Here is a 22,494-nt window from a genome sequence, read left to right as displayed (position 1 = left end):
CAGAATCTGTCTTCTGCTCCTTGGTAATCATGGTACAGGGTGGTGTTGCTGCTATTTTCACTAATCATAACATGTAATTTATTAATTTTCATTGTCAGTTTTGGAAATATTTCAAAATCCCTTGTGCAAAATATGTTACATGTTGAAATCCGATGGCAGATCAGTTATGTCATATACATGCATGTGGCTGACCTTGCCTGGACTTTCTGGTGCCACTTCTTTCAATATTATGTCTGCATCCACAAACAAATGGGATTTTTTTTATTTTGAATAAACTGTAAATTGAATGCCATTTAAACGTTCAAGGCAGTTTGTCATTTTAATATATACCTCATAATTGTAAGTTGTTTCAAGTCATTTCAGTGTGAAAATGACAGTCAGCACACTCATGGTGAAATCTTTTAACAAAATTGTGTGTTTAGCAAAGCTTAAAAGATTATCAAGATATTAAATAAATCCTGAAGGATTGTAAGATTATTGTTCTCTTTGAAATCATTTGAATCAATATTGACTTCTTTGATTTTTCTCTGCGACAGTTGGGGCTTTAGTTTCACTTATTGGAACATAATACTGTCTTTCAAATGTTCAAACCTCGAGTACAACTGTCTTTATTTTCTTAGCATAGAACATGAGAAAAATATCCTTGCAGAGATATTTCCATAAAAACAATCATTTCATGCAGCACCAGCTAGTGGAAATGTTTGTAGATTCATTATGACCATTGATATCTGTATAAATTAACAATACAGAATATTGACAAATTCATGTACAATGGCCAAAAATGGGATCGGAAAGCAAGTGACATGAACTTAATTCAGAAAGGGATTATTTGACTGTCACACAAAATAATTCATTACATTCCCAACAAATTAGTAGGAGAATCAGTAGTAAACTGAATGAGAATATTTTCATTCCTCACTGAAATGTCTCTATTTTCAGAGACTGATCTGAACTGCCATGTAGACCTGACAGGGACTTTGGAGACTTACACTGATGGTCAAAGCTGGAAGCCTGATAAGTGTGTTAAGTGTACATGTAAGAGAGGACTGACCTTCTGTAAACAGCAGTCCTGCCACAACATCACCATCTGTCCCTACATGGAGAGTACAGAGGGAGATTGCTGTCCAGTTTGTAAAGGTTTGTACAGATCTGGGAAACCCATTTCTTCATCATAGTCCACTGCTCTTCAAATAATAAAGACAGTGTTCAAGCACAAAACCTTGCAGATGAATACAGTACATCCATTGCCTTCATGTTAACAGCAGTAATGGAGTCGACTGTGAAGTGTTAGTTGGGTACATGTATAAGCATTCTCAGTATACTATTTTAAAAATTTACAAGTGAATACTTCTATCTGTCCACATCAGTAACCTTCAATGGCCATTATGTACAGTAGTTATTGCTAATCACAAGTCTTCCTATACTGTATTGTATGATAAGTCTGATACCAGTATTCAAAGATCAAGTCTATATGGTAGGTGGAAGGCAATGTTACTTACCACTGCTAGTTCTTGAAAAAATATAATAATTTTGAGAATAAGTTATTGGCCAAAGTCATCATAGGTACAATGAAACATTGAGTTCGACAGTCCTAGATATGCTTTGAATGAAAGGTCAAGGCCATTGATACACACATATCTCTTATCACTGCAGGACAATTATTATATGCAGAATTGCATATATTTCATATATTTATTTTTTGATTAAATCAGCCAGGCAGACTCCTAAAATCTGTTCAAAAATTCAGAACACATGTTACAATCTAGGTTTCTCTACAGTCATTGATTTCACCTTTGATATCTAGTAATGTGTCTTTTCTTTTCATGTGTATACAATAAAATTAATTCCAGTGACTTAATGTAGATATTCAAAACTTGAGTCTGTCTGCTTTAGTTGCATAACATGGTTTTTATTGGGTGTGAAAAGGTCAAATACGGGGCACCTCAAAGACTGGTCTTGCAAGAATATGGTCTGTTACCTTAAATGTGGTAATTGAAAATTATAAAAGGCCTACCATTATCATTTCTTGAGTAGATTTTATTTCATTGTGACAGGTTCCATTGTTATATTCTAATGAAATAAACTCCCTCCTCTAGGGTTGAAAAGTCAGTCTCTGAATAGATTATTTTCTACATATTGGTCCTCTGTGCTCGCTTTAATTGGTCATTTTTGCTTCTGTGGGCCATGAAAACAATTTTCTGTTGTCATTTATAGTGGGAAGTCTTACCGTATGGAGAAAATTGAGTATTTTTATGATGCATTTTGAACACCAGCAGGAGGTGTAGAAATAGTAGATTGTGTGATCTTTACCTAAAATAACACCTGGCGTTGAATACATGTATGTATAATGTACACCTATGGGTAGATTCCAATCTTTTGTTAACTCTGTTCCCTAATTCTGTCAATTATGTATACATTTGTTGCCTAAAGACTAGAATGGGTGTGAATTTTAAAACTGAATGATGTTTGCACTTCTAGAATTATGCATAATTTGGAAGATTTTTGTGATTAGAGAGAAGAAGATGAGAATGAAGATAATTTTTACATGGACATTTAGCAGGTTGCTTCGTTATTGAAAACTGCCAACAGAAATTTTGATGCAGATTTAAAGTGCATGTTATTATAGTTAGAGCTCTAGCTGGTGCAAATGAAAAGAGACACACACAATTTTAACAATACCTTAAAGAAATATTTTCCATACTTGTCATTTCAGAATTTTACCTTGATTTTAATTAATTTTATTCATCAAAATGCTGGTTGGCATAACTTTAAATTTCACTGTGGCCATGTCAAATCTTGCATGTAAAAATATCTACCATGTATACTTGCTTAAAAGTTGAGCTACTATCATAAGTTGGTGATCCTTTTTTGGAGAATTTTTTTTTTAGGAATTTGACATTGATCTTCTTAGACTGATTTTTGTTATCAGATTGTCTTGTCAACTTAATACCCTGTTAGCAAGAGATGTGTTTCTTTGTTATGTAATCTAGGACAGAAGATTGAACCTGGGACCCCTGCATTAAGGTGCTCTAACCACTGAGCTACCCAGGCTGATATCCTTAGTCCATATAGCACTAACTACTACATTTTCCTCCCCCCTTAATTAAGTTGTATTTGCCTTTGAAGACAGACAACCCAGATTCTTTTTTCCCCAGGCTAGGCTTTCACCTGAAGTCCAGGAAAGGAGAAAATTTATGGGAATGAACCCCAGACTCCTGCATTAGTAGTCAGGTGCTCTAACCACTGAGCTATATCCAGGCCAATATCCTTGGTCCATATAGCTCTAACTATACATTTATATAGACTTTTTATATAGAACATTTAAAAATCCTGTGTTTTTGCAGATGACGGCACGATAATTTTTCTCTCTGGTACAAGCTGGTTAGGTCTCAATATGAATGAAAATTTTTCAGAGAGACATAACACAATTAAATAAAAAACAAAATTAAATAGAAAGAAAATCTTTTGATTGATCTGCCAGAACTGAACAGCCCTATTATAATCTCCCAGCAAACAAGATCTAATATGAAAATGTGCAAATTATTTTAAAACTTGAAAATATCAACTCTCTAGTTGATACATTCTTTCTCTTCATTACAGATAAGTTTATATCTAAATATTACTGCATGAATTTGAATTTTAGGACTTTTTAGCTCACCTGAGCCAAAGGCTCAAGTGAGCTTTTCTGATCAAAATTTGTCTGTTGGCGTCGTTGTAAACTTTTCATATTTTCATCTTCTCAAGAACCACTGGGCCAATTATAACCAAACTTGGCCAAAATCATCCTTGGGTAAAGGGTTTTTAAGTTTGTTCAAATGAAGGTCCATGCCCCCTTCAAAGGGGAGATAATCGCAAAATGCAAAAATAGGGTGGGGTCATTTAAAAATCTTCTGATGAAGAACCACTGGGCCAGAGGAGCTGAAATTTTCATGTAAGCTTCCTGACATAGTGGAGATTCAACTTTGTTCAAATCATGGTCATGGCCAACGGGGGGGGGGGGGGGGGGGGCAATGTGCCAGAAGAGCTGAAATTTATATGAAAGCTTCCTGACATAGTGCAGGTTCAAGTTTGTTCAAATCATGGCCCCCGGGGGCAGAATGGGACCACAATAGGGGATCAAAGTTTTACATGGAAAATTGGGAATAAATAGAAAAAAAAACTTTAAAAATCATCCTCTCAAGAACCAATGGACCAGAGGAGCTGAGATTTACATGAAAGCTTCCTGACAAAGTGCAGATTCAAGTTTGTAAAAATCATGGCCTCCAGGGGTAGGTTGGGGCCACAATACAGACTAAGGTTTTACATGCAAATATATATGGAAAGTCTTCAGATATGGGCCAAGGTAACTCAGGTGAGCAATGTGGCCCTTGGGCCTCTTGTTTAAAATAGAAAGCTTTTACTCTGGTCTATATTCCCCCACTGAGAAAAGAAAACATCTACAGCTAGGTGTCATCTGAATCAACTGAATTCAGATAAAAATATTTCATTGTCCTCCAATTCTAGTTTTGCAAAAACTTGCACAACATATTTTGGATAAAAAAAATTATTAATTTTCCAAATCTCTTTAGATATACTAAAGAAATGTACTGTATTTTTTGTTTCAGACATATGAAAAATTGCATGTTTTTTTAAGTTAGTAGGGGACATGTTTGTCATAATTCTTTGCAAGTTTGCAACTGCAGGAAAACAAGGATTAGGGGCATAAGTAAATCAAATGGAAAGAAGGCAAATATGTTTTAAGATTATTAATCAAAGAAGGTAAACAGCAGTTTAAAATGTGCAAATACCCATTAGATCTTGGAATGTAAACTGTAGATGTTTTTTAAATAGTTGGAAGTCTTTCATTTAATTGGAATTGCTTTGAAGTCATTGAAGTTGAATGGTATTTTAAAGAGTGTAAGTTTCCTACAAATGACTGGGTAATGAGTCTACTTGGCATTAGCAGTTTTATAATGCTGCTGAATGTTTATATCCAAATGAAAAGGATTTAGGTGATCATTTCATAAGAAAATTACAATTGATAGTCATTGTGGATTTTGTAATATATTTGGTTCTAGGGTTTAATGCAACAGGGTTGCTGTTCGTGATAAATGAATTTCCTACTAATTTGAAACTGTATTTTTTTTTTTTTTATCAAGAACACTTAACCAGATAATAACTTTTCTATAGCTCTTTATTTTCGTTTGGCTGGATTAGATGACATGAAGGAAAAAAGCATTAAGAATGCATTTATTTTGTCTAGCTGAAGATTTCTTTTCCTAGTGACTTGGCTTAATTGATAAATCTGCACATTGCAGTACCTATCTGCTTACAGAAATACCCTGTGGCATTTATCATTAAAATATTTCTCTTTTGTGCTACTTAAAGATGCATTGCTTGATAAGCATCTTACCTTTAGACTTATTAAATGAGAGATTAATAACTATGAAAAACGCTTTTATATAAGCATCGGCAAATCTTTTACAAGAGCAAATGTAGTTTTGATTGATGTCATTATGATGGCATGCATTCTTTATTGTAGGAACATGCTTACATTTGGTTTAAATATTTGAGGAACATTTGAAATTGATTAATTTGATATTTACACTTTTCATAAAAGTAAACATTGGAATTGGAACTCAACTACCTGTGCACTTTAAACTTTGTAAAAATTTTCTGAGTGTTTTATTTTTACTAGAGATATGCATGTGGTTATTTAACCTTTTGAGTTATTTTAACTAGGGATATGTATGTGGTTATTTAACCTTTTGAGTTATTTCCACTATATTGTCCCTTCTTTCATAGAATTTAGAATCTGCAGTATATTTTTTTTAAATTTTGAGGATTTCTATACTTTACCCTGAATTTGATTAATGTGAAATATTTACACTTTTGAGTAAATCCTCAACACTAATCAGATGAACCACTGAAGCCAGGTGTAATCGAGGAATCTTGGTTGACCCACTGAGAATCTTTGGGGGGGGGGGGGGGGGGGGAGCCTTGCAAACAAATTGTCCATCAAGATTTGCTGTAACATTTTTATGTTGGACATCTCGTATATGGTATAACGGTATATGAAAAACTTCTACATTAACTATACTAATGAGTTACAATTTAAAGGTGGTCCATAGAATTTATGATATGAGATATTTTCATTTATTTTAGAATAAAATCAGTCATCAGATCTATTTATGATAACAAAAATGCCTTGCTAGTTTTATTCTGAATGTGGTAAAATGATTCGCTCAAATGTCATTTGAGCAGGTGGAATCTCAGAGAGAGCGTAAAAGTTGTTTGAAATAACTTCCAAAGTTTGTCAAGAAGAAGATCATGTTAAGTAGAAATGTCAGGACTCGGAACAAAACTTTTGACATGAAAAAATTGATATTGTCTTTTTTCGTCAGTTTTGCCAACATTTGATCCGTGTTTGTCGAGATCACTGACAATCTGTTTTTATGTATGTGGAACAAAGTTGGTGAACTGCCTCAGCTCATCGCTTTAAATCCAGACTTCGTTTAGACAACTTCTGGGGGTTCTGCAAGATAGAGGAGAGGTTTTCCTTTTTATTAAACCTACCTATGATTATATTGGGTATTGTAAATCCTGGGATACCACAATGACATTGCAATATTTATGGAGAATTCACAGAAGGCTTCCAATATGACAAGACACTGTTTTGTCGGATATAGTATTTGAGCATTTTACCTCACAAAGATTGATGCTCAAAATCCAAACATTGTTAAAAGGTATTGACTAGGGACTGCTGCATTTGCTTAAATGATTACCTTTTGTCTTGTTTTCAATTGTTGACACTTTGATTTATTACATTCCTATCATTTGATTGCATTGCAGTGAGTTGAGGTCAACTAGAAGGTGTTCCAGATCTTATTTGGATTTCTAATTGTGTATAGTCATTATGAATAAACCGTATTACTAGTTCAGATTTCAAGACTTCAAACTGAAAAACAAGGTATTATTCAACATGTGATACACTAAATATGGTATACAACTATTGTTGATAGAACAAAACCATGCAGCTAGTCTGTGCATCAGATTTCATCTCTATGTCTGAAAGTTTATATAGTTGTTTTTTTTTTCTAAAATAGATACATTTCTTTAAATAAATTTATATTTATTCCATTAATCCCTCAAGGAAAGAAAAAAAAAAAAGATAGATACCTTATGCATACATAATACTACCATGACATTGCAGATTACCAATGTTTTTGCTAGTGAGTTTTCAAGAGTAAGAAATTAAAATCAACAATGGTCCTTTGGTAATCTGCTTCAATTCCATTTGCTAGAAATAACACACAGTGAAAAGTATCAAAGGAAACACCTGTCTATGAAGGTGAATGGATGACTTCAGCCTGATTTTATCAACCTCATAAATCCCATTATCCACTGTGATGTTCCGGGGAGTTTGAGAGCTTCCTAATTTGTTTATAAAGGATGGTATGACATAAACAAGATTTTTGTCATTCCTAATTGATTTCTGTACAGAGGGATGATGTGGTTTGATGTTACGTTTCCTAATCTTCCTAAGAATTTATGTTTGTTTAAAAGTACGGGCATGGGCATTACTGAAATGCGCTACAAATAAACATATTTTTATTGTGAGTGAATATTAGGAACTGCCATGAAATCATGGTTGATGGAAGTTTTCTGGAAGATTGAAATTTATCATACTAGCAACATTTGAAAAAAATTCAAGAATTTTAAATCATTTTCTATTTTAAAGATATTGGATATCAATTTCATATGATGTCATTTCAACACAAATTAAACACATACAGGAACAGATGATCTTGATCTTTCATATAAAGTATTGCCAGGATTACATGCCCCAAGGTTTAGGTTGTGCCCCTTTCATAGTGAGTAGGTCAAGGTGAAAATGTGATGGTTGCAGGGGAATTTTTTATTTTATTATGTTGCTTTTATCAGAAACAAAATCCATCCCAACTATTATACACGTGTACATGTATAAGGTTTCCAACATCTGTCGAAATCATTCAGGAGTTTATGAACATTTGATTACCAACTGGTATTATAACATATGTCTTTGTGTGAAAATCATTAGCAATTATCATAAACAATGGAAAACCCTTGAGGATACACATATCATAGAAATTATATACCATATAAGCACAATTTTTAGCAAGGGTTTAATTTTGGCATTATTAGTGACAGTGTGTGGATATGGTTGAGATCACTAAAATTGAACATCATTATTATTTATTCCATATCGGAGGTAATACCTATCTTTCTTGGAATTATAAAGTCACTGAAATTAGCTCTCGCTAAATGTATATACCCATAATTTATGGTAAAATCACTAAATTTGTGTCTTGCTAAAAATACCATTTATACAGTAGATTCGGAAGTCTCAACATTCTCAAATGAAATTCCAAAGGTCTTAACACTTTATTTTAATCCCAATTTATTCAAATATATTTTCTTCAGTAATTACGTCTGACACTTTTATTGCTTTGACAGAGACATACTTTTTGGCCACATGTTACAAAAAATTTATCAATAAAATCAGCCACATATAATGGACATCACTCTGACAGATGACAAAGAGAATCCCCCTTTGTTAAAAAGAACCCATTATTATTTTAACTTTCAAAAATACTTAACATTTTATGACAGAAAGAATGAGAGGAATGAATGCATTTTTTGTTCAGATAAGAGGATGGTTTCTATTCAATTGTAAATGTATTTTTTGAAGGATTTAAAATTTTTTAATCAGATATATATTGAATGATTAAAAGCAGCCAAAGGCTTTACATTGATGGAGGTTGACAACCCCTATCATGGGTCCATTTTCTTTCCAAGTCACTGACACAGCTTTTTAGGATTTTTCAATTATCGCAAAGGTTTCTATTTAATTATTGCTTATGACAGTATGTTTATTTTAGTCCCCCTCTAGGTAAAGCTACACTGATCTTACAGAGACTAATTTAGTTACCCTGGGTTACACAAATAACAAGTTTATATTCATTTTTACTCATTAACTGGAAGGCAATTGAAGACTGGTTTGTTTGTACTTAAGGCCAACTAACGCCCACTGCTAATGTTTTGCGAGACAGATTCCGCAATGGCTAGATCTAATACCCAACTACTGCAGTCTAAATGAGTTGTGGCTACTTCAAAATGACAAAACAATGGGAAGGTGTTGCCAAGAAATTTTCTTTCTGATTTCAAGGCTTTGGTATATTAGGGCAGGCTGCAAAAGGAGCCAGACATTTTAATAGTTCCCTGGCAGCTAGCTAGAGCAGTGTGAACTGTTTGGAAGACAAAACAGCATTTGAAAATAAAAACGCCCACATTTGTTTCCATCAAGGGTTGGCATATTCTATTCCTCAAAGTAATAGTGTTCCTTAGCCTTTGTCATTTTTTCCTCATTTTCTAGATCCTGTGGGGTTGACAAGGAATTTAAATGCATTCAGATTTGTGCTTTGCTTCGTTCCTGGTTCTCAAAGTGCTGTTCATGGAAGAAAGAGATCATTTGAGTAGGGATAAATCTGTTTGTTTGCAGAAATGGAAGTCTCTAGCTTTTTGTGACAGAAATTAATTCCCAACCTTGCAAACGGAAAAAGGATATTTTAGAATATGATGAACTTGTTTTCATTTCAGTCCCATTCAGTGGGAGTTGCTATGTTAGTTTTGACAAATATTTTACCAAGTGGCAGAAATGTCAGCCCAGTGGGGTCCTAAATAATCGCTCCACAAACTATTTACGGAAACAGGAATATGTGACTGGATTTTGGGGGGAAATTAGCAGGATTTATTGGTATTTTGCAAATTTGGCATGAACATCAAATAAAGGGGTGTTTCTGAACAAGTCAGCAGCAGGTCATGGTATCTGTTATTCTGACCCCATGGACGGTAATGGTCATGTCCCACCAACACTGTGTCATTTTGGCCTATAAACATTTCAAGAGTGCCACTGTCATGACATGTCCTGACACTTTAGGGTTTAAAGAACCTTGATTGTGTTGAATGACGACTACAGAAGCGTATTTTTAGGAGCAGATAGAGTGTGAAGTTCTAATGAGTACTAATATAATGGGTACATATAGTATTTGTTATGTTAATTGACAACTTGCTGATACAAGAGGGCAGGAATACAATTACCATATATCAGGTAATTTTGGTGTTGGAAGTAAATGGCAGACCAAAAACGTTGGTGCTATAAGAATGGAAATTTTGATGCTTTTACTAATGCTGAATTTTCACCATGTGCCAAAAGATCCAACATTTCCAACACTTCAAAATGTCTTGATGTACATTGATAAATGTTTAAAATGCTTACAAATGCACTTAAGGAATCATAATAAATATATATGTTACACATACTTTAAAAGGATGAATGCGGGTACATTCATTGTACAGTGTAATACAATATCAACTATACTTCATGACTATTCTTCCACACTTGTATTAAGTAACACTGATGCTTTGAGTAGCATTGGATATTTGGAAGCTCTACGAGTAAACCACCTTTGTCTGTTGATCAACACTTACATATAACAGTATTTTTTAACTGAAAGACTCCCATTCAGTACATAAATGGACAATGGTCAGAGGAAGAATTTTAAGTTTTCAGGTCAAAGGTCTTTAGAAAACGAATGTGCGATTGTGTAATGCAATAACTTGTGTATATTTCAACTGACAGATTACTTATTCTGTTCCCAAGTGGACAATAGTTGAAGAAAGACAAATATATACACTAATTGGGATCAAAAGTCAAGGTCACAAAATGAGATTCTATGACATTCTAACTTAGTTAACTTTTTTTTCAACCCACAGACTTTGTATGTGATGAATGGTAGGTACAGAAAAAGTTACATGCAGTTTTGGTCACATTAGGTCGAAATTAAGATGTACTTTACTGACAGTTTAAGCTTAGAGTTGATTCTTACTTAATTTCCTAGTTTCAAGAGCTTTAGAAAATATGTGTCACTGTTAAAAAGAAAATTGAATATTTTTTGTGTTGTTGTTGTGCAGGTTGTATGACAGGGTCTGGAGATGTTGTACACAACAACAGTACTTGGCAGGAGAGCGACTGCACAGTCTGTACGTGTGTGAATGGAAAGGCAGAGTGTAAGTCAATGCTGTGTGAGACCAGGTGTTCAAAACCCAGGAAAGTTCCAGGCCAGTGCTGTCCTGTGTGTGATGGTATGTATCATTAACATCCACTTTTCCACCCATCTCCATACCCTGAGGCATGCCTAAAACTAAATCCATCAATATACATTTACAATTGAGAGCCGCCACACATCACCCGTTTCTTGTTATGCTTCTCTCAATCAATCCTCCCTCCACCACCACACACCTCCCCCCACCACCACACACCTCCCCCCACCACCACCACACACACACACACACACTCACATACTCCTACTAGGGGTGAGATTTTTCCTCTTTTCAGAGAAAATCCTCCAATTAGCTTAATTTTCGATTAAATGAAACACTGATTTAAAAAAGGAAACACTCTGAGTTTCATCTAAATTGACAGAAAATGATATTTTTCCTGATAGGGTTGAGTGTTTTCCTCCCTTTTTGACCAGTTTTCTTCTGATTTCTGAGGAATTCAGTCACCTCCCTTTCTTACACAGTAACATCAAGCTGTTATTGTATACTTTCTTCTTGCTTGTCCAGCCATTTAGTCCCCCTTCCCTCCCTTTTGAATGTATTTTTTATTTACAATTTTATACTACACTATATATTTATAGTTTGAAATTTTGAATGATATGTGTCTAGAAAAACTTAATAAAATTGTATCATCTTTTACTCCCATTTCATCATATATTCCTGGCATTACAATGAATTTTTTATATAACTGTAAATCTGTGGGAAAATATTGGAACAGACCATAAAGCCTAAAGTTAGTTCAGCATTCAAACCAATTCCAACAATTATTTTTTAACAGAACTGGGAAGATTAAATAAAAGACATTTGTGGGGATATTAGTTTACATAGACATTGTTTAAAAAAGAGTGAGTATGGAAATGAACCAGGGTCAATTTGATTGGCTACCTAACATATGGCTATGGCAACAAATGAAATCAAATGAAGCTGTGAGTTTTGGTTCGCATGATTTGGCCGTAATGAACATTTGAAGGTATGTTTGGTTGATTGATTGACTGAATATTGTTTAACGTCCCTCAAGAGAGTAGTTCACTCATATGGAGATGTCACCACTGCCGGTGAAGGGCTGCAAAATTTAGGCCTATGCTCAGCACTTATGGCCATTGAGCAGGGAGGGATCTTTATCGTGCCACACCTGCTGTGACACGGGACCTCGATTTTTGCGGTCTTATCCGAAGGACCGCCCCATTTTAGTAGCCTCTTACGACAAGCAATGGGTACTGAGGACCTATTCTAACCCGGATCCCCACAGGATTTGACACAATATGTTAAGGAGTATTTAATTTTTGAGATTCAAGAATACAGCATTATAAGGACTCAACTGTGAACGTCATGCAGTGAACGATCATGAAAAGTATGCCAGCGTGAAGCGTTGCAGTTCATTTTCAAAATTAAAATTGACTATTGGCTGTGTTCATCTGTAGCACATTCTTTCTTCATCTTTTTTTTGAATATTGAAATTTAGTTTTCATATCCACATTCTACTTCTTCTGTCAAAATTCCCAGCCATTAGAATAGATATGTGCTAATACATGTATATATCAAGATTCAAACACACTGTTCACAACAGCACCACATTCATGAGAAAATGGCATCATTATGATTTGTAAAGATATCAAAGACAATTAAAGCATTAGAAATGTAAACATTTTTAAATGTGCAAAGCAGCTGACGCATCAGAAAGGAAATGAATGATATTGTGTTCTTGACTCTTGCTCCTGACTGTAAAAGACAAAGATAAAAAAAACAATTGATTTGTAATCTTTACTACAAATACCATTCTCAACAGCTTTTAAGTAGATTCTAATTCCAAACCACACCTAGTTATTTCATTGTGCAAGATTGTATGTTTGGGTGGATGTATGTTTCAAGTGTAGACATACGAGCTTCAATCTGCCCAGTTCAGACCCCCCGATTACATGGCACAATAAGAGGAGTTGTTAGGTTAAGGATCTGGACTATTTGATATGCAATATACGAGTCATATGACATAGTGATGTTACTTTTGCATTTTCATGAATATATACATGCATGATACGCATGAAGCTGTCAAAATAAGTTGAGGATTTAAGAGATATTGTGTGAAGTTGTTTACTGAATTTTTTGTCAAAATTTACAATGTCCAATACTTGTGTTCTGTATGTCATAAAATCAAAGTACTGATAATTATGTATAAATTATTCAGAAAGTTGAATGTTTGCAAATCATTAATAGCAGGTGTATGCACAGCTAAGCGGGATGCACCTTTAAGAGTTATTTGTACTTGACGTAGTGAAAATTCGGCACAAATGTCATAAAATACTGATGTTATTATTCAGAAGATTTTACACGATAATGTATAAGAAATGTGTAGGAGTTTTATATTGTCATTTGTCAAATACGCCTTCACATAGAGATTTCTTTTTTTTTTAAATAACGTGTTAATGAAATTTTTACAGTCTTGCAGCTTTCAACAGGGTTGTGTTTCTGTCATAAACTATGTATCACTAAAGAGCTGAATTTTGTCTAAAAGCACGATAATTGAACAAGATTCAGAATTTATGACGATAATAATAAAGAAAAATCAGTTTCACTTTGATGTTTCCTTAGAACAATTTTTTGTACATGATGCAAGTCAACGGTGACCATTTGATAAAGAAATAAAGTAACGCCTTTCATAATGGCAACATTGACTGGGCTTGTTGCTTTCATGTCGATGAAGTACAAATCCTGTAATTGGTTAAAATGTAGTTTTAAAATACAAAACTTAAACTTTCTTTAGCAATTTGGGAAACATTATTATATTTATATTTAGAAGAAAATTAAGTTTGAAATAGTTTTCTTTGTAAAATGTCAGTTGTTTAACAAAATTGATTACCGGTAATGAAGAAAATCAAGCCTAGCATTAAATTTGATGTAATGAAACTTTTTGTGTGTGTGTCTTACTATGAATTTAGTTCAAGTAAAAGGTGTAACCTTTTATAATAAAAAAGAAATGTGAAAAATGGGTTACTTTAATCCAGGTTTAATTTATAAAATGTGTAATAATTCCAAGCAGTGATGTATGAAAAATCGTATGAAAAATCTTAAACGTTAATTAATGCAACGAACAAAAGACCCTACAGATTCAAAATTTCATAAACATTTACATGCAGGAAGTAACATTGAATTCTAACATACATATGTACACCCATAGGCATATCTATCTGTTTATCAAGTTTTGCCAAGTTTGTTTTTACCAAGTGATAAAGATGGCTGTGTTTATTGAATTTTGTAGAGGATGATTCCTCACGGCAGTCCGATCAGTGTCCAGATCTTCATCAGTGCTCCCTGGATTGTCCCAATGGCTTCCAGTTCAACAAGGACAGCTGCTACATGTGCAAGTGCAAACCTGGTGATTAAATTATAAGATGTTACATATTCCTCATAGTTAAGAATATAGTAAAGTGATGTACATATATTAATGATTGGATTTTTAGTGTATTTTTTGCTTCGGTTGCTTATGGAATCATTCTTATCAAATTTGATGCAAAATTTAGGAATAAGCTGATCAAAGTTCCGGATTTCTAGATCTATTCATATTCCATGTATCAGATACTTCAACTAAAGTGTAGGTATTTGAAGATGTATACTAGCATTGTGATGTATCTTTTTTGTATAATGGATGAGGGATGGAACTAATTTTCTTAGATTCATCAAACAGTATGCTTCAAGGTAGTAATGGATAGGTAGAGAGCTACATTCTACTTGTTACTGAAAGGTTTCCATTGTTTTGCAGCCAATTGTTATCTAGACTGCTTGGAGGGGTACAAGAAGAACTCGGATGGAGTTGAAGTCTGTGAGTGTGCTAAACCTCATTCTATCTGTCCAGTCATGGAGGACTGTAAGAAGCAGTGCACTTACGGATTAAAAGTGTCTCGCAATGGCTGCCAGAAGTGTAGCTGTAACAAATGTCCGGCATTTTCCTGCAGCAAGAAGTGTGCACATGATTACATGAAGAATGAGCAAGGCTGTAAATTATGTAAATGCAAAGGTATGTAGTCTAAAATGACTCAATGTAATGGTGAAGAAACTAGATAATGCTGTAAACTAGTTTTGTAAATCATAATTGTGTGCTTTAAAATGACTTGATGTAATGGTGGAGAAACTGTTGTAAACTAGCTGTATAAATTATAGATTTTTACAGTACAATTACTCAAAAATAATTGTGCTATAAACTATTTAAATTATAAACTTACTCAGCAATAGTAGTGAAGAAACAAGTTCATACTGTAAATTCTTGACTTGATGGTGACGAAATTGGTCAGTGCTGTAACTGCATATTTTAGTTCTAGACCATATGATATGCACTATAATTTGATATGACTTATTATGAAAGCAGAGGTACAAAATTCTTGGCATCATTCAAGCATTATGTAAAAAATTCAATTTTGATGGAATAAGAAATGTTCTTTGAAACTTTCTTTATACCACATACATTCTAAAAACAACATAGCGAGTGCGGTTGCTTAACCTAATAACGAATAGTTCTTCTTACTAGTACATGTTTGTTCAAGGATAGGACAGATGTCATCAACATTTATCTTTGTAATTTACATTCAACACATGGATGAAAATTTCCTTCAATCAGGGTCAAAGCTCTGGGAATCGGACTCATTTTAAACTTTATTTACGGATCATTCAACATAAAAAGGAAGTTTTGGCACAGTTAAACTGTTTCCAAATAAGATTAGCACACCATAAAACACATGTAAAGTATTTGTTGAAATACTTGTAGAAAAAGAAATGTTATGATTCACCAATAAACAGAACGTGCTAGAAGGAGGCGTGAAGAAGCTCCGAGAGTTTTGACAAATAAGAAATGTACAAGGAGTGCTATTTTGCAACGGATGTTGACTTTTTTGCTAGTGGTTTGTTGAGGACATTGTTCGCAAACCTGGTGAATTTCTGACAGGTGCGATATGCATTCATAGGTGACCTTTAGCCTACATTAGATGTAATAAGGCAGCTTCTGTTAGTGCGATATTAGCATGATATTTTATGTCCTAATTAAGGCCAAAGTTACTGCCTTGGTAACACAGAGGGGGAAAGCAGTATATCACCAGAAAAATGTACAAATAGTGTTATTTTTAAGGTAAAAGATGGATGATATGACATTTTATCATTAACTTTGAGCTATTTTTAGTGTTGTAAACACATGAACATATCTATATTTGACTCAGTATACCCATTTACCAATAATTTTCTGTAAAGAATTTTTGATGAATTTTATAAATTTAGAATGGAAGATGACTATTTATTCCCATGCAACATCTACATGTGCAAATATTACACGTTATATGAAATATCTTGCCTAAGGTTACTTACTGGTTAAATTTGATAGCATCCTGTCTGATACCTCCAAAGAGGAAAACCCTGTGTATAAAGTTGTATATTTTGTTTGCTTTTAAAATTGATACCTTATTGGAAAATTATTTTTGAAGGCAATTTAAGACCCTTCTGTTATCTTGAGATGTGCTATGTCATAACAATGGAATATTGAGTATGGAATTACATTTCATCAAGTTGTAGACTGAAACACTGGAAGTGTAAGCTTAAAAATTAACGTTGCTGGGTGAAAAATTAAGTGTTTCCTGGCAACCAAGGTACAATAGGAATGAGTATTGAGTCTGGTTCTAAAGCATCTAGGTGAAACATGAATGGAGTGGCTCTGATCTTACATTTTTATTTACTATTTGTCTTCACAAGAAAGTGATTTCACTGATTACCAATCCTCCAGGATTCAGTTTGATAAATTTTGACACATTTTTTCACTGCCTTGCTAGTTTGGATCATTTATTTCTCATGATTTACTCGCTTGCTGCGACATTGTGCCAAAAGGAGATTAACCTTTCATTGAATTTGATCATTTCGCCTCTGTTAATGATGGAAGGATAGAAAATTAGCACATTCATGATGAGGGATTAATTTTTCTCATTTCTGACTACCTTGCCTAAATGGCTATCAAAAGGAAGCATTCAAGTGCCAAAACAGTGTAAAGTTAATGAAAATTAACTTGGCCAGAGGTTGGCATCGTGTTTATTTGCAGAGCATTAACAGGGTACATGTAAACATATCATTGAATATCCACACAATTAATCTGTCTATTCATGACACAACAGTGCTGCTTATAGGATGGTTGGTCCTTTACTATGATTTATTTTAATGTGTTCTGAAGTGAATGAGAGGCTTAAATGGCAAAATTACAGCAGTTGGTAAAATAATGAAGATGTGAAAAATAATTTTAAAAAAACAAACAACAAAATCCAGAGATTTTCACTTCATATAGCGAATACCTAAGGTTCCAGCAGAATCTTGTGGGAAACACTTATCTCATAAAGACTTGGAACTGGTGTGCTATACAAAGTTGAGGTTACTTTGGATGATGGTGGGTTAACTCATAATTTGTTCACATTTTGTTAACTTATCCCACATCCAAAGTGGATTAAGTTACTCTGCTTTAGGTATGATGTGGGTTAATAACCTAAATCAAGTGCAGTGTGAAAGTAGCACATCTGATTCAATCAATGTGACAAGGTTCTTAAAACTATGCACTGGTAGTAATACATTGAAATAGTATTACTACCTACAGGTTTTTGTTCCAATTTAATTTTGCTACTTCTATAAAGTGGGTTAACTTCACCCACTTTGATCAATAGCTAACTCATTGAGAATTGCAATTTGGATTAAAATTTTGGATTAAGGTAGTTGGGGTTACTGGTACATAGCCCAGTGTAAACCAGCCTTTAGTACATTTAATCCACCAGCAAGGTTAAAGTACCGGAGTCTACAATAGCTAATAGAAGTACTTGATTGGATTGTATTCTAAATTATCTTAATAGAAAAAATACCCACTTACATGTACATTTTATTAAATGTCCATTACATTTTCCAGGTAAGAGCAGACATGAGAATACTCCCTCTCTTTTCGATGTGAAACACACAGAGAAGTCTTGTTTGTCAGTAGATGGGCAGTACCACGAGAATGGGGACTCCTGGCATGATGGCTGTCGACTCTGCTACTGTTACGGGGGACAGGAGATGTGTGCCCTCATATCCTGCCCCCGACCCTCCTGTAGTACCCCGGTGTTCAGATTGGGAGACTGCTGCCCCTCTTGTCCTGGTGAGTTCTTGGAATGGTTCTTGGGAGCTAATACATTTTTGTGTTGGTCCCAAGTAATTCAGTATAAATGGAAAAATATTTCTACAGTATTCTTCTTTGCATAGATGATCATCTAGTAAGATTGTGAACCCTGAGATTAAAGTAGCTGTTATTCAGTGTATTAAGGGCTCGGGGATCAGTTACAAAGTGGCTTTCACCCTTCTCGTAGATTTAAAGTATCTTTAAAAAAAACTTTTTTTTACTCCTAGTCATTCTAGTTCTTTGTATTTTGTAACTTATTTATCAAGTTACTTCTGTGTTTTACAGGAAATGTAATTTTACCCAAGTCCAAAGGCACCAGAGAGATGTGCGAGTCATTGGATGGGCGTTACTTTGTGGAGGGCGAGTCGTGGCATCTTGACAACTGTACCCAATGCTTGTGCCACAATGGAAGCATTTTGTGCGAGACCCATGCCTGTCCCCCACTGCTGTGTAGCTATCCCACAATCCTTCACAACGCCTGTTGTCCAGTTTGCCAAGGTCAAGGTCAGGGATCAAACTTTTATGTTATTAGTCCTTATAATGGAGTTGTTAGAAATTTCATTATGGTGCACGGCAATCACACATGTGACTGTATGCTATACTCATTGGATTCTCTGTGCCCTCAAGTAGATTTTGTAGAAATATCTAATAGATTTATAATGCATTGGAAATATCTAATAGATTTATAATGCACTGGAAATATCTAATAGATTTATAATGCATTGGAAATATCTAATAGATTTATAATGCACTGGAAATACCTAATAGATTTATAATGCATTGGAAATATTGGATGAACCTTGTGATGGGGTATTATTCACCATTTTCTGGTACTCTTTTAAGTACAGGGAACTAACAAAAATGGCAATCAGTTATTTTGTATAAAACTATTATTATTAACTATTAGTATTCATATTGAATTTTTATATTTAGTAGAATGTATGAACTTTAATGAACCATACTTAAATTTTACACTGATTACCAGATGAGCAGACAACCCACTTCCCTCCTGCTTCCAGGACATTAGACTTAGTCTCTCAATACAAATATGTATCATTAGACTTAGTCTCTCAATAAAAATTTGTATCATTAGACCTAGTCTCTTGGTACTAAATATTCAGCAGTACCTAAAAAGCATCTCATTACTTCTCAATACAAAGTGCACCATGAGAGAGAAATGAATGACAATTCTGGGTATTGAAGGCTAGGAGGGGGGAAATAAAATTTTCTAAATAAGAAATTTTCATCATTACAGAAGAGGACAAGTCTTTACAAATCTCTAATCTTCCATCAAAACGGACCTGTCGGACAGACACTGGGTACACATATAATGATGGGGATGTATGGAAGTCCAATCCCTGTCAAAGCTGTACATGTAGCAGCGGACAGGTCCACTGTTTCTCCCAGGTCTGTCCTTCAGTCACCTGCTCCAAGTCAGTCCTACGCAAAGGCAGCTGTTGTCCAACCTGTTTAGGTAATGTTACTTTTCAAGGGGGTATATTGTTCATCAAACTCTGCATTACCTGTTTTCTTCACTGCTGTAAGAAAGACAACTCATACATTTCAGATTTCAGCCACCAGAAAATTTGTACAGACAATGGTATAACATATGCTTTAGGAGAGCAATGGCTAAAGAACAATTGTACAAAATGTTACTGTATTGATGGCAAAGTTACATGTCTGGAACTTCCCTGCCCCACCATGTCCTGTAAATACATGGTGAATATGCCAGGAGAGTGCTGTCCAGTTTGTGTCGGTAAGATGCTGTTACATTTCAAGCTTGCCTCCCACGACAACAAGGGCATGGGGCAATTTATTTGACCTTTAGGGTAGTTCTGTACAACATGTTAACATTAACAATATCTGTATTGGTTAAATGAAAATATGTGTAGTTGTGCGCTAATTTCTATTTGTAATTCCACTTGAATTTAGGACCAGTAGGTCATGGGGTCACTGGGAGTCTTCAAGTCTTATGGATAAAATTCGAAAAATTTGCTTGAGAATTTTTCAAGCAGTAAAAAAGTACTTCAGAATCACTGTTCTGGTGGTATAGTTGTACTCAATATGAGAAACATCAGGAAGTTGAAAATGATTTGGTCCAAGTTTTTAGTTGATTAACTCTTAAGACTGTGTAAAGATATGTAACTATTTATTTAGATGAAACAACAACAGTGGAAGTCCGGTCTCTATCAGAACCTGATCCTTCTGATATTGTGAAGGTTGAGGCAGAGAGAGGTAATTTTACAGTTGCTTAAGAAGCAAAAATTATGTTTTGAGAAGATCCCCATTTGTTGTTTTTTTTTTAATGTTAGAATGGAGTGTTTGTTTTTGTTTTTTTAATGTTAAAATGGAGTGTTTTGTTTTTCTAGGTCCAGAAGAGAGTGATAGGGATGCTACTACCATCATCATCTGTGTGCTGGCAGCCATGGTTATCCTTCTTGTAATCCTGTTTGTGCTATATTTTGTGTTTAAGTTTGCAAAACGGCGATCAGAGAGCAAGAAATATTCCCCGAAAGGAGCAGACATTGAAAACATACAACCCGTGCAAGTAAAACTGTTAGGTTACGAGACCTCTGAAAAACCAGTGAAGAATTCCCAGCAACGGTGGAATGCTGATTTGTTGCCAGTTCCGAAGTTAAGTGATGAGGAAAAACATGTCAATTTGCTTAGTAAAGCATTTGATAAGACAAACTGTGTCAAGTTTGATGATGGAATTTACTGATAACGGGAGGAAATCAAAAGCAGACAAATTGTGAAAGTATAAAGGACATACACACTTGCATATCTGTTGTATAAAAGATTTTATTCATCAAAATTTGTGAATTGCTTGTATTCCACTATCATTTTGTACTCTTTGGGTAGTGCTATTTTGGGCATAATGGTTTTTTCTTGATTTGGAAAATTAGCGCAAAGTTTTCATGGGTATTAGAGGGTTATAGGTTGCTTTCCTTGTGTGGATTTAAAAAAAAATGAATTTATGAAATAAGAAAATTGATGACTTACAAGATAGGTTCAAATGTGCTCCACATAATGTATATATTCAACACTGTAGTGTTCAGATTTTTACTGTTCATAAATTGCAACTAGTATAATGTAGATCCATCAAATCCATTAAATGTACTTGCAAAGCAAGACCTTTCATCTATTTATTTTTGATTTCGTTTTATCCATATTTCATTGTATTGAAGATATGGAAAATGTGCTATTGTTGGGGTATTCATTACCGGTAGCTGAATTTGACATCTAGATAGGATTATTGTGTGTGGATAAAGAAAAATTTCATACAATGAATTATGACATAACTGCCAAGCAGTTTTCATTTTCTTTTCACCAATCACTTTCATTTTTCAGTTTGCATAATGCTGTTTATTTCACTGAGCTGCATAATGTTTTGTATGGTATCATGTAGTTGATAATGAAATGATATTTTTATATGATAAAATGTCACTTGTTTACATTCATATTGTCGTGATCAATGATGTTATTTTTACTCACAGGATTTTGTACTTCACTGATGCAGTATATGGGCATATTTTTGAATTTTTGTAATTATCAAAATATTTGCATGTATTATTGAAGGGCAAATTCATAGGTTGTGACATATACAGGCAGTATTGAAAAAAATGTTGCAAAATTAAGTAAAGGGGATTTTTAAAAAAATACGCCCCACGATTTGTGTTGTTAGCTGTTTTTAGCTTCTTCTTTTTTCAATATTTGTACAATGTTTTTTGGCACATTATAATAAGTAAACTTTCAAACAAGTTGTGTAAAGCATCCATTTGTATTATTGTAAATACTTTATAATAGAGATGATCTGATATGTCTTGTACATGTTGTGCATTGATTTATAATGTATTTAGTTGTTAGACAAGGATATCCCTTTTTCTATTCAGTTATTCATGTAACAAGTGCTTCTAGCTATCATAAGGCTTTGATCAATGCAACATTTTCACCAAAAAAAATGTTATTGTAAATGAAATAAACATTTGTTGATGGTATATTTGCTTGTTGTTATATAATGTTGTCATAAAACATTGAATCCAAAATATAATTACAAGAAATTTGGAAATGTTCATGTGCATTGTGATAAAAACATTCTTTTTCTAAAATTCATTTGTATACTGTTGTAATTTGTTTTGTCAAATATGAAATAAAAATTAAAATACAATTATGATACATAGTCATTTATACTGATA

The 22,494-nt window shown here is 34.0% G+C and overlaps 1 protein-coding gene across 3 annotated transcripts in view; it reads left to right on the top strand.

Annotated features, from left to right (window-relative positions):
- Positions 1–22,470, top strand: part of LOC125649697 (cysteine-rich motor neuron 1 protein-like) — a 48,009-nt gene extending 25,539 nt beyond the window's left edge. For all 3 annotated transcript variants that reach the window (XM_048877403.2, XM_056164830.1, XM_048877404.2), the window contains 10 exons: positions 940–1,137; positions 10,993–11,163; positions 14,393–14,509; positions 14,894–15,148; positions 18,050–18,277; positions 18,584–18,802; positions 19,554–19,772; positions 19,866–20,054; positions 20,456–20,533; positions 20,668–22,470. In XM_048877403.2, coding sequence (XP_048733360.2) covers positions 940–1,137; positions 10,993–11,163; positions 14,393–14,509; positions 14,894–15,148; positions 18,050–18,277; positions 18,584–18,802; positions 19,554–19,772; positions 19,866–20,054; positions 20,456–20,533; positions 20,668–21,020 — 2,027 coding nt within the window. In that variant the 3' untranslated portion in view covers positions 21,021–22,470. The remainder of the gene's footprint in view (positions 1–939; positions 1,138–10,992; positions 11,164–14,392; positions 14,510–14,893; positions 15,149–18,049; positions 18,278–18,583; positions 18,803–19,553; positions 19,773–19,865; positions 20,055–20,455; positions 20,534–20,667) is intronic.
- The last annotated feature ends 24 nt before the right edge of the window (positions 22,471–22,494 follow it).

Source organism: Ostrea edulis, chromosome 5 (genome assembly GCF_947568905.1).
Source record: "Ostrea edulis chromosome 5, xbOstEdul1.1, whole genome shotgun sequence".
Classification (NCBI taxonomy): domain Eukaryota; kingdom Metazoa; phylum Mollusca; class Bivalvia; order Ostreida; family Ostreidae; genus Ostrea; species Ostrea edulis.
Note: the sequence above shows the minus strand (reverse complement) of the source record. Positions and strands in the feature narration are given on the sequence as shown.